The sequence below is a fragment of the Cygnus atratus genome, chromosome 3 (genome assembly GCF_013377495.2).
Source record: "Cygnus atratus isolate AKBS03 ecotype Queensland, Australia chromosome 3, CAtr_DNAZoo_HiC_assembly, whole genome shotgun sequence".
NCBI classification, from domain to species: Eukaryota; Metazoa; Chordata; class Aves; order Anseriformes; family Anatidae; genus Cygnus; species Cygnus atratus.
This window is the reverse complement of record NC_066364.1, coordinates 68,841,741-68,859,215: the sequence shown is the minus strand read 5'-3', so window position 1 is coordinate 68,859,215 and position 17,475 is coordinate 68,841,741. Positions and strand designations below refer to the sequence as shown.

At 39.1% G+C, this 17,475-nt stretch overlaps 1 protein-coding gene across 1 annotated transcript in view; it reads left to right on the top strand.

Annotated features, from left to right (window-relative positions):
- Positions 1 to 13,819, top strand: part of PCMT1 (protein-L-isoaspartate (D-aspartate) O-methyltransferase) — a 32,428-nt gene extending 18,609 nt beyond the window's left edge. The window contains exons 6-8 of the mRNA XM_035538494.2: positions 5,044 to 5,129; positions 6,028 to 6,197; positions 13,609 to 13,819. Of these exons, the coding sequence (XP_035394387.1) occupies positions 5,044 to 5,129; positions 6,028 to 6,197; positions 13,609 to 13,621 (269 nt within the window). The 3' untranslated portion in view covers positions 13,622 to 13,819. The remainder of the gene's footprint in view (positions 1 to 5,043; positions 5,130 to 6,027; positions 6,198 to 13,608) is intronic.
- Positions 13,820 to 17,475: the final 3,656 nt, after the last annotated feature.

Here is a 17,475-nt window from a genome sequence, read left to right as displayed (position 1 = left end):
CATTTGAAAAATTTTATTGTTGCACGCTTTTGAGAATATGGCTTCTGATAATCTTAAAGAATATGTGCTCATTCCTATTATGGAAGCTCAACATGGAAGTGTTTTCTAGTGAAAATACTTCTCATGCTGAAGCTCTGTCGTGTTAAGTTTGCTTTTTAAAATTAGGCTTCAGTGCACAATGTTTCTTGAGTAAATGTATTGTCATCTAAATTTGAACACTTTAACAATGCCTTCATACTTCTGATATAGTAACTGAGAAAGCATCACTCAAAGAGTCAAGTGGGAAAAAATACTAATTGGCAATATGCATTTCTGAAGTTTCTCAATTGTTTTTAAAATTAACGCTTTGTATTTTAGGCAATTGATTAATTGATATCAAACTAGTTTAAATCAGCATTACTGGGAGGAAATAATGCTAAAATTATACAAGGACAGTGAATTGTAAATATTACTTCTATGACTAAAGGAAAAAAGATGGCTTTTTTTCAGAAGATGCAGAGCTGGCAGGAGGAAAGCATTCCTTTCATTATCATTCTTTTGGTTAAGTTTAAAAAGAAGTTTAAGGTCTGGGTTATTTTGGGGCTGTTCTTACAAATGTACTTGGAAATACTATTATGGTTTGTGATAGTCAGCTCTTACTTCAGTTACTCCCTTTTTGGTTCTTGGTCTTTTTTTTCCCCTAAAGGAGGGACTTTCTAAATCTTTTGAAATAAGCAGATCAACACGTGTACTTATAGAAATGTATAAAGTATAGTGACCGTCATCAAGAACACTTGTGCCTTAAATTTCTAGGAAAAGAAGTCCGTAACTGAGACCGTTGGGGATTGAGAGAAGAAATAAGGGAATGAATTCTGTTGGTACTGTACAAGAGCAGTTTGGACTTCTGGTTACACCTGAAACAAACTCTGTTGCTCTTGGTAGTCTAGTATTCTAAGCAGATGTCATCATCTATATTATGTTTGACTGCGTAGCAGGATGACTAAGACTTCTGAATAGTTTTGTTGTGAGGTACATTTGAAAAAAATATGGAGGGAGGAGTAGCAGTTCTGTGAACTAGATGGAGTAGAATAATATTTCAACTGTGCTGGATTCCTGGGAGCTCTTTGGATTGGAATTAGAATTCAGACAGCTGTTTCAAACAAACAAACAAAACCCTTGAAAACCCAGGGTGGTTTGGTGGTGGGAAATGTATAAATTAAGACTAAGTCAGTTAGTTGCTGGCTTTTGACAAGTATGCTTGAAGCATTCTTCTTTGTTTTGTTAGACTTTGGATATGCCATAACTGCATTTCAGAAACATCAGCTTTTATTTTGTTGTTTTTTTTTCCAATTTCTAAGCAACACAGCTGCACCCAGAACTGGGCAATAGGTATCCTTAGGCCATGTTAGTTTGTGGAGTGTGGGTTGGTTTTTGTTTTGGATTGAGAGGGTTGTGAGGTAAATGTCTCAAATGTTTCCACTTGCCACACTTGGGTTCCCATAAGAGTATTTCTAGAGAGTACAGACTTTGATTCCTTCTGGATGAAACTAGACTGGGTTACGTGCTCTGAGAAGCCACCGAATAAGTTTGAAATGTTGATGGGTATTAAGCCAGTAAGACTAGGGCTAGATCATAAATCATTCTAAAATGCATATGTTGCACAGATGTATGTTGTACTTGTCTGTACAACAGTGCATCCGTTGTACAGATCTGCTCCTATTGTGCTGCACTTTTCTGATGCTGACATAGCCAGAGGGAATAAGGTAACACATCGCTCACTACTCACTCTAAAGAGGAGGCATACAGCACAACTAGGACGTAAGTGACTATAAATGATACACTTGACTGCACTGAGGTGGATGTTCCAGTGGAACCCACTTTGGCAGGGGCAGAGAGATTAGGTCCCGGAATTACTGGAACCTCCATCTTCATTACTGGCAACAGTAATAAAAATTGACTTAGTGGAGTTGGTGACCCATAGCCATGGGTTCTTTTGAATCATTGATGGTTTTTGCTTGGCAGCCTCCAAGCTGTGGAAGAGGAGCTTGTGCTGGTCAGAATTTGCAATGTGAGGAAAGAAGGTGCTTTAAGGGGTTCCTCACCTACTGGGGAAGTGTGTTCTCTTCCACATCCAGCTTAAGGACTGTAAGAAGGTCCTTGCGGAGTCTTGTTTCAGGGCCTATTGTGAAAGATAACAAACTCCCTGATTTAAAGCATTTCAAAAATCTGTCCAGATCTTTCTGTACGCTCTCGGATACTTAAGTATCTTGTTACTGTCAATGTGGCCCTCCCTGTCATTGAGGTCAAAGTTAAATCTGCCATGGACACCATGTATTTTCTCTGCTTTCTATCAACTCACAAAGCAAAAAGTTGATAAAGTTTCCGCTTCTGGCAGGAGTGCGGAATTTCTTTTGACTTGTTCAGCCTTTTAGTTAATCTGTAATAATAGCAGCTGCCCTTTAGAAGTCAAAGCTCAGTCCAAAGACAGGAAACCCCAAACAACTGTGTGTGTTGAGCAGATTACCCTCTTTGCTCTTTCTTCCTGGCTGGCAATTGGGATTTCTGCACTCACTGAATATGAATTTATAGATGTCTTAATATCATGCACATCTCTTGTTCCTAAAGAACTCTAGGTAGAGCTTTGTGTAAAACCTAAGTTGTCCTGAGCTTCCTGTTGGTTTGGTATAAATCCTGTGGATATCATATTCACAATCACCATCTTTCAAAACTTAACTCAGGGTCTAGTCTCTCTTGTAACATACTTCAGTGGTTGAGGACTTTAATATTAAACTTTATTTTCCTTTGCATTCCGTGATAGTTTGATAGCTTGGGGTGTCAGATTGTGGTGGGTTCACAGCTGCTGTCTGGCAGATGCCCACCCAGCCTCTCTTTTGTTCCCCATCCTCAACGGGACGGGGAAAGAAAAGATGAAAGCTCATGGGGTAAGACAAAGACGGAGATCACTTATCAGTTACTGTCACAGGCAAGGCAAACTATTTGGGGAAAATTAATTTATTGCTAATTAAAAATAAGGTAGGACAGTGAAAAACAAAAACTATAACACCTTTCCCCTCCCAACATCTGCTACCAAAACCTTGCCACATAAACCCCGTACACAGTTTTATTCCAAGCTACCAAAACTAAGACCTTTGGAAATTTTATTGTCTGTCTTTCAAAGGAACCTACCGTTTCTGCAGTCAAAAGTTTGCAGATGCAGAATCAAGGTGACTTCTTTTGCCTGATTCTATCTATCCAAGGCTTGAATTTGACAAGTAGATTTCCATAAGAGTACCCAGAGGTTGCAATTGTTTTGGACACCTCAGGGTTCTGGATTTTTTTCCCTTGTGTAATCTCCATTCTGCTTTTTTGGGAATTCTGAGCGTGAGACTGGCTACTTTATGTAGGTCCTAATATTTTTCTCATGCATGAGTAACTCTCAGTACTGATACTTAATTTGAGTTTTGAATGGCACGATTAGTTTTGTTCCATTGAGTTTAATTTTTCATCTACCCCATAATAGGCCTCTCAATCTCTTTCCTCGTGTCAGCCTTTTCTGAGGACATGCTAATAAAAGCAATAGGCTCACTGAGAGAATTAGGACATGCAGCACATGAGCAGATTTGTATGGTTTTCTGCTTTATATTTTTATGGCAGGTACTTATGTGACCAAAAGAGGATGCTGGACTTTGAACATTTAGTTTTTCAGTTTGAGTTCAGGTGCAACTCTAACCTAGACAATCTAAAAGTTTGTATGTCTCAACTTTCAGAATTGCCGTTTTCATATACAGAAGATCTTTGCATTTGATTGATCAGGTTGGAAGCTGAAGCAGTTGAAATAGGGTGAAAAACCTTCCCTGCTTCCATTTTTGGTTTACAGACTAATAAAGAGATTGACTCCTTTGGCCCTTGTTGAAAGTAGTCCTACATATTTAAGGTTTTAGCACTGAAAACAACTTAATCTGTGGTGCGTGTCCCATTCACCCTCCGTGTTGATGGCTACGTTGTTGTCTTGCCCTTCCCAGATTGTGACTAGAAAACTTGGGTTGCTTTTTTGGAAGTGGTTTTGTGGCGCTCAGTACCTGCTGAAATAAATTATTTTTGTCTTGCTCACTTTTTGCCATCAATCAAAAGGTTATGTTTTTGTAGTTGTTTTGTTCTGTTTTTAATTCCATTTGTCAGAACGGCCAGTGTTGTTGCCTTTCTACTGACCCTGGTGTCTTGACCCACATAAATCCTTGATAGCATAATCTCAATGGCTTTACCTTTAAAACCATCCAGTGAGAAGTCCAAGGTCTCTGCCATCTTTCAGACTCACCCCAGTCTTACCTTGTTCTATTTCAAAACATAGATGATGAGTAGCTCTCACAATAACTTTACCTCTTCCATTTACATGAGACTTCTGGGTAGAGAATGGGGTTTTAATATTAAGGCAGAGTGCAGCTGTGCACCTTTCTCTGCTTCTTGTTGCTGCAAGCTTCTGTCATCTTCAAACACCAACTGATACTAAATCAGGGTAATGAAGTGTGGGCTTCATTCCAGCTTGTAGTGCAGTTTTAAGTGTATAGTCTGTGTGAATGCTTGCTGTGTCCTCTCCTCCTCACTCCTTTGGAGTGTTCTGATACGTACTTTTGAGATTTAATGCCATAGACCTATGATCTGCATTATATTTGGGAAGGGTGTGAGTGAACGCAAGGCAGAGCATAGTTTCTTAGGAGGGTGAGTGGGTGGAATTCACCTGCATTGGAATGATAGGGCACATAAATGCTTAGTTATCTCTTCTGGGTGGACGACGTGTCTCAACTTTCATTATAAATCCATGCTTTCTGATTTCAGGTGCTTTGGTAGTATTTCTGATTTATTTTATGTATTTTATAAGTGTGTGTGTATAAATATTTCTGTTGCATCTATTTTATAATTGCATTCATATTTTTGAACTGACTTTATCATGTTACTAAGGCTCAGCAACATTTTAGTTGAAATCTGAGCATAGCCTTTCATTTATGATAGGTTATCTTTTTTTCTCCACTTAGAAAAGGTTTAAAAAGTTTTTTGTTTTTTTCCCAGTGGGAGATGGAAGAATGGGATATGCAGAAGAAGCTCCCTATGATGCGATTCATGTAGGAGCTGCAGCACCAGTTGTGCCCCAAGCAGTAAGCCATTTATGTTTTGTGTGTGTGATTCAGTAATCTGTTAGCTGTAAAGAAATTTTATATACATGTACATGTAAGGTACTTTGCAGACTTGCACTGCTAGGAGTGTCAGTGGGCAGGGTGGTGTTAGTGTAGGGTGTGGCTTTTTGTTTCTGCTGTATTGGACTTCCTGTTGGCTTGCAAAAGTTGCATGTTCTAATGACTTTTCTGAAAACGTACTTTAAAATGACTTGTGTACAACTTGTATTACCACTGTGAGCTGGAGTATTTTCCTGAGTAAATCCATTTGCTTTTACTGAACATTGAATTACAAAAAAAAAGTGCTCATCTGGAAAAGCAGAGAATGCTGTATTTTTGTAGCTTTCAGAGTGAATGCAATGCAGTTGTTGCTAGAGAGACTGAAGAGAAACTAGGAACTCTGGAGTATGTACGCGTGAAGTAAATTACCATTCTTGCAGATAAGCTTTTTTCTCTTTTTTTCACCGAGTGAACGGGAAAAGAAATATATTTAAATGCTATCTGATATGGCATGATCTTGGCATGCTAAGTACCAGCTATTTTTAAAAAATCTTAATTTTAATGAGGATAGTGAAGGACTAGAGGTTCGAGGTGTAGAAATTAAAGGTGCAACCCACCCAGTTAATCCAACTGCTATTTTACCTTCTTTTGGAAGTACATGAAATTATTGTGAATTTTTCTGTAATACTAATTGTTATACTATCTTGTTGTGGTACTCTCATTTTCAGCGTGTATTTTATTTTTCTTAATTGAAGTAATTACCTAGTGCATAGTAATACATAGATAAAGCACCGCGAAGCTGTTCATGTAATGTAACAAACTTTGGATCCAGTCTCTCTGAAGCGGATGGTTACACTCTAACTTCTGTGTTGTGTTCTAGCTTATAGATCAGTTAAAACCTGGCGGAAGATTGATATTACCGGTTGGTCCTGCAGGGGGAAACCAGATGCTTGAGCAGTATGACAAACTAGAAGATGGCAGTGTCAAAATGAAGCCTCTGATGGGAGTGATATATGTGCCTTTAACAGATAAAGAGAAGCAGTGGTCCAGGTGGAAGTGATTTTCTGTTCCACTTACTTCTTCCACACACACGCAAGGTGAAAGGGTGTGAATTTTAAGCAGATAGACTGCAAGGCCTGCCTTTGCTGCTGTCATTGCTTTCTGCTCCTCCATGCCATGACAAGTGACTCAGTCTGCATTACTACATCACCAAGAGGAGGTTATGCTAAGTTTGAGTTAAATTAAAAGCAGAAGAAAAATATTGCATGGGTTGCACTTTGTCTCTTTTGGACTCGTGTTTTCTTTAGTCTTGGCGTGTTGAAGTGTTTTTTTCTTTTTAAACACAGTATTTTCTAAATTTAAACTTCCCTTTTAGTGAGCTTTGTATAAGTAGCTTGCCAAATAATTAGGTTAAAGTGTAAAATACTACTTCAGAGTAAGTATTGTCATGTCCTGTAAGTTAGTGTTAATTTTCTGTTCGTTTCTTATTTTTCTGAGATGTCACAAATGAAGAAAAATGTGTGTAAAATCCTGAAGGGGCAATATAGATAATCTTCCTAGCACTTTTCCTTCAGCTTCGAAGTAGCAGAAAGTGGAGAAGTTAATCCCTTCTTCCGTAAAGTACAAATGCGGTTGAGTAGTGTTTAGAAAATTTCCTCAAACATGTTAATAAGTCTGTCGCCTGCCTTTGGGGACATATTTGTGTTCTACAACACAGCACACGCTGAAGGCCTTTCTAGAGGTAGTAAACGTTCCAATTTGCTGACTTGAATGGCCACTAACACAGAGGTAGCACAGCTGTCAGCTTAAACCATACTAGGCATTGGTATGGAAATGAACAAAGCAGCAGTCCTGTTTTGCTTCCTGCCAGAAAATGCTTGTGAACATGCTGGCTGTTTTAATGGCGTGCATAGATCTGCGGTGAGCTCTGAAAACAGCTTTTGAGCTTTATATCCCTTAAATTTTTTTCTTGTCTTCTTCTGGATATTCTGGAGGGTAGCTTGTGATTTGGTTCTGTGAACGTTTAAAGTTATCAAAAAGTCCGTAAAAAGAACAAATAAAGCAGTTGATGTTACTGCTGCCTGTTGAAACCTCACTTCAGTGTTGTTGGCTTCCTGCATAGTGACCATGTACAATTTCCTTCTAGAACACCTTTACCGAGTTACTGCTTAGTTCAGAGCTTGTGAAGCATGCTTGCTATTCAGATGTTTTGTAGGTTATGTAAATTAATACTTTGTCCTTGAATATTGTCAGTATTCTCTCAGCGTGGTACTCGGGGACTTCCTGCCACAGCGTAAGGCTCTGAATGTCTTGCTTTGTGGTCATTTTTGTTCTCTGGCAAATGTGGTAGACTTTATTCAGATCTAGAATCCATGCTTTAAAAAATAGTATTTTTTTTTGAGCCTTCTCTTTTTCTAGAGTTGTAAAACATTTTTCTGCCTTTCTGTCTGACCTAATTATAGTAGCAGTTGTTTTCGATAGCAGCAATATGTGTTTTTACAAATAGTGTTGATTGAAGTGGAATGAGTGATTATCCCATACTGCTAGTGATGGTGGTGTAGTGTATTTAGGAGCAGAATTCTAAGGTCTTTGCATTTCACCTGTGCAGTTTTGTACTCTCTTCTCTACCAGTGGAGGAAGAGGTAATATATTCTTCGGGCTTTCTTCAGTCATGAGTGTTGTTTTTGTTGTTGGCTTTCATTTTCCTTCCCCACAGATTTTCTTACAAGTTTCTGATCTGTTCTGAAATACTTCATAGTTTTATTTTCTTTATTTAAGTATTAAGAATATATATTGGTGTTATCAGAAAGGATAAGCTTAGCCTGAAGTATGACCTTGATCACTATGGTGGCATAGAGACCATTTCTTCCTACGTACGTTTAATTTGCTTCAGACTTGGAAATCTCTGTTAAAGGCCATCTCTGAAGTCCACTTCTTGTAATGTCATTTTGTTGTTAAATTGTCCTTTTGTCTGAAGAAAACTCTCATTCCTTTCCTAAGGGTAACTGCCACTGTATTGTGGTCGTTACAGGAGGTGGTTACCTCTGTCTCTTTTTTGTTATTTTTCCGTATTGGTGTGTCCAAAGTGTACGGCCAGCCAACTGCTGCTAAGGAAACTATTTATCATTCAGCATTTGCTATCTGTGCTGCCATCAAAGGTAGTACAGGTATTCTTTTCTGGGCTTCTTAGATTTAACTTTATCTTTCCTAAACTGTTGGAGACCTGTGAGTGGAATTCAGTGAGAGACTCGTCTGAAAGAGCCTATTTAGGTTTCTTTGTAATAAAGAGTTGTTAGTATACAAGAGGCTCAGTGGCTGTAAATACAAAATTAATTGGATTTGAATGGTCACTGTGCTTACCTTCGTTCTCTTAGTTAACATCACATTAAGCGAGTTCACTCCTAACACGGGGAGCTCTTTCATCGTGTTCAGAACATCGTGTTTGGTGTTCCTTCACAAAATAGCCTAAAATTGGCCACTAAAATGGCCAGCATTTTCCTAGGCTAGAAGACCTTCCATTTGGCAAGAAAAAAAACACTTAAAGAAAGCAAGCAACTCTGGCCGTGCACATATTGGAGTAATTTGGAGAGACGTCTGCAGGTGCTGTTTACAGAGCAGCACGGCAGCATCTGAGACTGTTGCCAGCCAGTACCAGGGATATAAGAAATCATTACTCTTGTTTTTTCTCCTGCTTAGGGTAACTTAAATATGATTTCTCAGACTCTACATTTTTTTTCTCTGAAAGCCTTTGAAAACAATTAATTGGGTCAAATGGACTATACTCAAGTTAATTATACATAGATGATACGGAAACAGAATCTGGTTTAGTAAGTGGAATAAAATACAGAATTCTAACTCTGAGGAAGCTATAAACAAATTGTTCAGTCCTGCTATATCCATAATACTGTGTTTATCTCTAAGTGGTATTTGAAGTCAAACCTACCTTCAGATGCTTTGCATCGTTCTTCATTATGTAAAGATGGAGCTAATAGCAAAAGAAAATGTGGACTAGATGGAAGGAAAAGACTCATTGGATTTTGAATAAATCATGTGTTAATATATAATTTTATGTGAATATTGTTGGGTTTCTTTAGATTTAGTCCATAGTTCTCCGGTTTTGATTCAGCTGTAGTAGTATTTTTAAGCTCCAAATATAAGTGGGAGTCTTTTCAAATGTGACTCCACAGGACGTGTGGAAGTGGACTGTACACAGGAGCCCAATCTCTAGAGTGTGGTACAACAGAAAATGCATTCTTGTACTGCTGGTACGGTAGTAGGGGCCTGCTTATGTGATTATGCAGGTAAGGATGTTTATCTTTTCACGTAGAACTTCCCAATTCTTAGTTATCAGTTAAAAAAAAAAAATAAAATGGAGAAGACCTCTCAGGCTTCACAGTTCAGAACACAGCTTATTGGCTACCTTATTGGCAGTTCTTGCCTAAATTAGGATCTCTCTGGTGTTACTTCTCTGTGAGAGTTAACTTATTGCCTATATGTAAAGACACTTTATAGAGAATAACAGTGTAGGAAAGGCTTAGTAAGAAGTACCTATTGCAATTTTATTCACTTTTTTTAAACTTAAAATATTCATTAATAGAAATGATTTAGAAATGTCAAGCTAAATTCATATTTAATCACATACAAAATAACAGGATAACTTTTCTGAGCAAAAACTACAGTGACTAAACTGGGACTGGTACTGAATGCCGCATTCTTCACATACGTCGTTAAGCACCTTTTTGGAAAAAGTTATTTGATAGGAAATATTTTTAAAGGTTTTTGCTTAGAAACCCTTATTAAGTGTTTCAACCTGATGAACTAGTTGTCTAAATTCAATTGAAATTAGAAGCAGTTGATTGACTATAGTTCCTTAGACTATGTAGACTAATGGTTATGGCTAAAGTTTTTATTTTATCTCTGTAAGAGAAACCTGAAATAAATACAGGATAAATTTAAAATTGATTCATTATGCAAAAAAAAAAGAAAGTGTATGTTGACACTGGTATAAAAGGCTGCAGAGAAAATTACTTTTAGTTGTCATTTCAACCTCCTCTGTTTGAGATTGATCATAGCATATAATAAATACTTTGTAACAGCATATTTCCAGATGAAAATGCTACAGGTGTAAATACTGGTCTATTTAAATATGGAAAAATAATTGGCTGCTGAAACATTGGTGCTCCACTGAGGTTCAGAGTGTAGCCAAATACAGATACTAGAAACTAGATACTAGAAATATAGTATCATTAATGACAGCATATATTTAATAGATGAAAAATATGTCAAAAAGGGAAAAAAACAGGTGGTGTTCAATTGAAAAAATGAAGTGGATCAAAGAGAATGAGTTACAGACTTCAGGTAAATTTATGTATTTGTTCAAATACTACACTTGAATGCCTTCTAACACAGAGGTTGGAGATGTATCACAAAATGTAATTATTTACAGGTTTCCCAAACTTCTGTTACTACTTATTGTTGATATTTTTGATCTTTTTTTTTCCATAATGAACTCTGGCATTTACCTGATATCTACATATTAGATTTTTCTGAGCCTCTTTCTTAGATTCCTACTGGATACTCCCAATGGGAAATCTGAAATACTCTTGTGTATATTTTCCCCCTACCTGCAGGTCACTTTTTAAAGCTTTTTAAAATTTATTTTTAGAATAGTATTTTTGAGCTGGTGACTTCTGAAATTTTGCATCGAGTTTAGAAAACAGCTTTGCCTGAATTTACAGTACTAAGCGAGAGATTCTCTTGCTAGAATTCCAGGGGGCTAAGAAGGACTACTGTGATGACTTAAAACCTAAATATACATACAGCTTACGAAGCAAGAGCTGGTAAGCAGATTGGAGGGAGCGCATAAATGAAGGTGGAGGGAAATTACATGAGCGGTGTAAGAATCATAGCCAATAGTCCTGGCCTATTGGGAGGGGAGGAAAAACCACAAACTAATCATTAGATCTTTCCTATGGCTCTAGAAGACAACAGGTTATTTCCACCAAGGAAATAGCAGTTATCTTTTAAGTCTCTAAGTTTTATAGCAGCATAGGTCTTTTGCCACTGGGAGGGTCGGCTAGGAAGTATTTTGACTTGTAGCAGTGAGAATGCTCTTGAAGCCTGATACATTTCGTACCTTGGTAGCTTCTGATTCATACAGGTGATGTTAAGATCAATCGATACAATGTGTATTCAAGTCTGCTAGCTGTTCACATTAGGTGGAAAGCTGAGAAGTGTTACCTGCCTGAAGATCTAAAACTTTAGATTTTTAAAAATATATGTATATAATCCAGTAGTACACATATGAGCAGTTTCTCACAGCAGTAGAAAATAAACACTACATAATTTTAACACGAACATAGTGGATTGTTTCGGGCTGACATGCTGTTAGATTCAGAAGCAGTGAAGACTGAGTGAAAAGTCTCTTTAGGGAAGCTGATCCCTCTAATGCAGTGATGTTTGAATAAACAACGTGAAAAAAATCTCTATTTTGAAAGTGACAACTGAGATATACTTAACTATTTTGTCAGCAATAGCTTAAGCAGTGCAAAATACAAACAGTTAAAACACTGGTGTGTTAGTATGCTCACTTGGGTTCTAAGTACAAATACCATTTTGTAAAAGAAAAAAAACTTCAAATGCATTAAGTGAGCTAGCAACGTGTAAAAACGTTGCCAAAATTTGTTGATGGGTAGAGTTGCCATGTTTAATAGTTTCAGAGTAAATATAGATTTTTTTTCTTATGCTTTTAATTTATTAAGGGTCTAGCGTGGGTGTAAAGGATTAAGAATTGTTTGTCACAGTAAAAGACCAGGCTTTTACAAAGCTGAGAGAGTATATGGTGTAGGATTCAGGATGCAAACCACATCAGCAATTAGGCATATGAGGCTAATCCAGCAATAACAGTAGTCGTTATTTACGTACACTAACGGGTGACGCAGCTCCTGGAAGCATTAAGGAAGAATGAAGTAAGTAGCCAAATTCACCTGCACTACATTTTAAACTGAGTATCAGATGTTCATTTATTTTCATCAGTTTAAAGTAAACAAATACCTCTTCCCTGAACCAGGCAAATAAGGAGAACTTCCAAACGTTTGGCTACAAACAGATTTTTCTTTACCCTCGCCAAGATTTTTTTTCCCTTTTGCTTTTTTCTCTAACTTCTGCAACAGTGAATTTCTATTATTAGTACCTCTCTACTAAAAGGCAGTGCAAAGTGCAAAGAATGCAAATATTTGTGGCTAACAAATCCTAAGGTTTGTGTTCCAGCTGTAGCAGCTAGAGTTAGTCATTCAAGCACTACTTGCAACAACCGTTTTGGTTGCTTTTAAAACCCTGCGCATGCTGCCATTCCATGCTGCGTGAAACCGGAAGGATAACGCCTTCGGAAAGTTAAAGCTTTTGCTTGTGTGCATGTGGCACTGTATCTTTGTGGTTAGTTTGCATGATATACCAGCTGGAAATACTAGCGGGGATTCAGCCAGCAATCACATTAAGGAAGTTTTTCTTAATTCAGACAGTGTTTGCTTTGGCTAATGAGGGTGATGCACCTACCGAAAGAAAAATTGGAGCAAACTCTTTGTCGGTTTATAGGTCACTTGTGCCTTGTGGGAGGAGGGGAAGGGGGAAAAAAAAAAAGCAAACACTTCTGTTTGAGTTTTCCAACATTCATAGTGTCACAGCTTTCAGATTTGATGGACATTTGGTGTTAAAGTTAATGCTTTAGAAATATTTAAACAAATCTCTAATACAAGATGATTTCACTGTTGGAATATGGGTTCTGTAGATTTCCTGTTTCAACATGTTTTAGATGATGTGTAGGGGAAAAAAAGCCTACATTTTCTAGAGTCCTCACAGTGATTTAGAGAGACTTGTTGATGCGTCCTTTCTCCTCCTTTGGCTCTAACAGCCCCTCACTCCCCCTTTCCAAAACATAGCCCTGATTTAGCATACAGGTCCTTCAGGAGCTAATAGAGTTCCTCTGCAAAATAAATGAGATAGTTGGTGCAGACTTCATGGCGTTGGTGTGAGGCGTTCCTAGCTTTCTTGAGAGACGGCAGCTGAGGTTAAGCTTGCTTTTTTGACAGCTACTGGGCATGTGTTTTTGCCAATACTCTGTCTAGTGAGCTGGCTCAGCTTCTTGCCAGCAGAGTCTGGATGACAAATAGCTGTGTAACTTTACAAAGTTACTGGTTTTGGTGGTGTTGGGGATGTTCATTTAGGTAAATGACCCATTAAATGTGAAAGAGGAGGGACCCATATTTCACAACGCATCACATAATAGTATGAGACAATATGGGATTGCTGTTGCTTTTCCTTTTTAATTAAACGCTTGACGAGATTTCTGAAGTTTTGCTGATGTGTTTGAACACTTAAATGTATTCTGATACAGTATCAAAACTTATCAAATATGCTTTCCAGAGGGAGAAGAATCATAACTGCATGTGTTTTCTTTCTGCAGGGATGAATTGTAAAAGCTACATCATCTTGACCCAAACATAGTGTTACAGTGGACTGCTCATCTCCAGTTCTAAAAGCTTTTTGAAAACCAACAGCATTGCAGCTTGTTTTGGACTTCGTTATACTGTTGTTATCAGCATGGAAAAGCGTGGTGTTTGTTTTATTTTCTTAGATGCTCAAGGCAAATCTGATAAAGACATGGTGGAAAGTTTTATGTGGGCACTGTTTTATTTAACATGCCTTTATTTTACTTTCATCTGTCGAAAGCGGATTTCTGCAGAGCTGCAGATGAAGACCTATAGCTTGTGAACTCTAATTTTGATGGGGGTACTTGAACACTCACTTCTCTTGGCTCCTGTGTCCCTTGGTAAAACTGCTTCTGTGCACCTTACGACACTACATAGGTAATATCAGGTTTTCTGTGTTCCAATGTCTGCTAGATGCTACTAAAAGGAGATGAACTTCCTTTTTAAGCTTTTGACATGGTGTCATAGACTAGCATGTAGTAGATACAATCAGCTGCTTTACTACCTTAAAACCAGGCATTTGTAAATATTAAACTTCAAGACATCAGAGGTGGCCACTCTTACTAAATATTGCTGTTGGGCGTAAGACATTGTTTTCCCTTCCCTTCTCCATTAACTAATGGAGTCTTGAAACTCTGGTTTGGTTTGTAGCTGGCTGCTGATACAATACACCTAAATTCAAGTCCATAAATATGATGCAAGCTCCATCCCAATCACTGGGGTAATTAACGTAAAAGCAGAAAGGAGGTTGTGCTTGTGTGGAGGATTAGGGTCAGCATGTGGTAGACATACAGATCTTTAGGTTCTTTAAAGATAGGAAATAAAAAAAAATGAATGTTTAGTTGGTCCTAAGTGAAAGTTGCTTTTGACAAAGCCACCTGCTGTATTTACGTTCTCCTTTTTCTGTGGGCACCCAGGAAGAAATCTGGGTTCTTAGAAAGTGAACTCTTTACTGTTATACAATGCAAATGTGATACATGCAGGAGGAGTAATGAATCCTGGACTATAAAGTACAGCTAGAGATGCAATTGTTCCTTTTTCATATAGAAGAATAGTCGGAAGGCTATACAATTTTTTTTTTTGCCCCAAGTTTTCTGTTTGGGTATGGTAAAATGACAGCAGGCAAATGCAAAGCAGTACAGTAAATTGAGCTGCTTTGGGAAAGTGGGGAAGCCTGTCTGAGCCGCCTTGCTCAGATCTGCACAACCAGAAAATAAGGTAAACAGCATGTTGATATATTTTTTTTAGTGACAAAAAGGATTAGAAAATAAAGTAACTGTATAAAAGCAACCTATAGTGATCACTGCAAAACGCATTTGGCTGTTTATGGTGGAACAGCAATATTTTTGTGACGGGTTTAATCACTGAAAGGTTAAAATTCAAAGGCCTCTGAATATGAAAGAGGTAACATCTTAAATAAAACATCTTAAATAAGTTCCTTTCGAAGGTCAGCTCAATCCCATTCCTCTGGGAACGCTACGTATCGATTCATTTAGATGTTTGGAAGTTACCGTACCACCTCCTGGTCTGACTGCAGCCTGGAAGCACACACACACAAGGATTGATCTTACAAAGGAATTAATATAGCGTGTATTCTAGGAAATACAATTCAGAAAAAAACCCACTTGCGTCTGACAAATTTGTACTAATCCACAATCAACTGTGAATCTAGTTCTTGGTGTTGAAGTGAAATATCTTAAATGATGCATGCTAATGTTCAGCCTTTTGGTCACTGTTTCATTCAATTTGAGTTCAGCTTTATTTACATCTTCTCACTAATTTGATCAGTCAAACGAGAGATTAAGAGCTCAACTGTATCCAAATTCTCGTCTCTGGGCACAGTGTGACAAGCTAGCCTAGCTTGGAAGAGGTGACAAAGCTGAGACCTGGCAACAACTTTTTGGGGGAGAACCACTTCAGGAGGTGCAAGGCTTCAGGGACCAAGGTGGCCAGGAGTGGGGCGCCCGTTCCACGGAAGGGGTTGAGGTGGTCGAGGTACTCGGGCAGAGAGGAGTATCCAGGAGTAGCATTTAGGAATCGGGAAACGAAGACCCCTCTGTTATGGAGCAATGGTTCTGAAGTAAAAGCTTCTTGGAGAAGAGGACAAGTTGACATGCGGAAGATTTGAAGAGCTTGAATAAATGCTGTGTGAACTGTCTGAATTGCTACCTTGCCAAATAAAATGAATTGAGAGGAAGCTGTATTTAGGTGTCTGGATATTTATTATTATTTTTTGCCTTTACAGGTATTAACAAGCAAGCATGTATAAAAAAATTCTGAATGATCAGAAATGTGTGTCCATTTTCTGTTAATTAACGTACATCAGCATATCACAGCCATTACCAAGCCTGGTAATACCGTTTGGGATGTAAGTGGAGTTTCACTGTGCTCTTTGGAGTTTCCTCTGGTGGATGTCGGCGTGTTTTGGGGAGCAGCCTGAGTGAGTTCTGTGCGTGTGTGTGGTGTTAATTCTGCCTGCCATGGGGGGCTGAGGACAGCTAGCTGGGCCTGCCTGTTGTAGGGTTAAAGGCCTTTTTGTTTTTTCCTTTTTTCCCCTTCCAGAGATGCAGGGATGCCTCACTAGATTGTTTTTGGTTACAGGTGAGTGTAAGGACTGGGGAGAGAACAGTTTGGCTGAGGTGGTGGCAGTCCCAGATCCAGGACTTACCCGCAGAAAGCCTCCAGAGGCCAAGCAGGGGAACCAAGAGCACACGCACCTGTCTTGAAAACCCACAAACAGCTGTGGGAGCTCGGTGGAGAAGAGCAGTATGGCTTAGGGATGTTTTCTATTTAAGTATGGGGAATTACCTGCCTGTATGATTTCCATTCAAACCAGCTGGCTAACTAGGGAACAGAAACCACTACATGTGATTTTTTGGAGGGAAGCTAATGCACATAGGGTGCAAGCCGGCCCTGCTGACTGAGGCCACCTGGATGGTTCCTGAAATGTTTTGTGGTCAGCGAGTTTCAAGCAGACAATGACGTGATGGCTGACAGCAGCGGGCTCTGTGTGGTAGGCTCCGGAGCAAGCTGGCAGCAGTTCCTGTGACAGGGTGACAAGCTCCAGGGATTTCGAGTGTGGAATTAAACATCAGCACAAAGAGGTAAATGAAAATGCCCAGAGGAAATTTCTGGACTAATACCCTCACTCCAGAAAGAGGGGTGCTAACCTGTTCTGACCTCAGAGCACGCAGGCTTTACACAACAGAAAACGTCAATTCCAGTTTAAACACTATGATGTGCAATGGATGGATTCAAATGTGGGATTTAAGGTGGTTTTGTGGGTTCCAATGATTTGCCTTGTGACCTCTGTTTGAGTCTTCACCCATTTCCTTACAGCTGTGAGAAGTGCACAGACAGGTGTAAGGCCCTGTCACAGCCCTCTGCCTTTTCTGTTACCGACACGCACTTCTGTGCCTTGAGTGCCTCCAGCAGGTTCTGGGTTTCCATGCCTCAGCCAGCTGTGAGGAAATCAGCTTGGGCTAAAACTTGGCCCTACATAGGTAGAAACACTATAAACTTTCCTCCCTGTCTTGTTTGCCTCCAGCATTTCGCCCCTGCCAGGTGGAAGCTGTCGGTGCAGCACCGCTGCCCAACGCTGCAGCTCCTGCGCTCCGAGTCTTCCTGTGCAGTGCTCTTGTTGTGCTCCCGCACTCTTGGCAGGGTGCTACTGAGACACCCCTCAGAATGTGCTCAGGAGTTACAAACCCCATTTCTTTCAGTTACGAAATTAAAGGACATGGTTACTGCTGAAACGTGTGTGGAGGAGCTCCAGGTGCCCATTGAAAATTGCCTGGAAGCTTCTGCTGGGGGCAATGGAGGGAGCTCGCTTGTCTCATTGC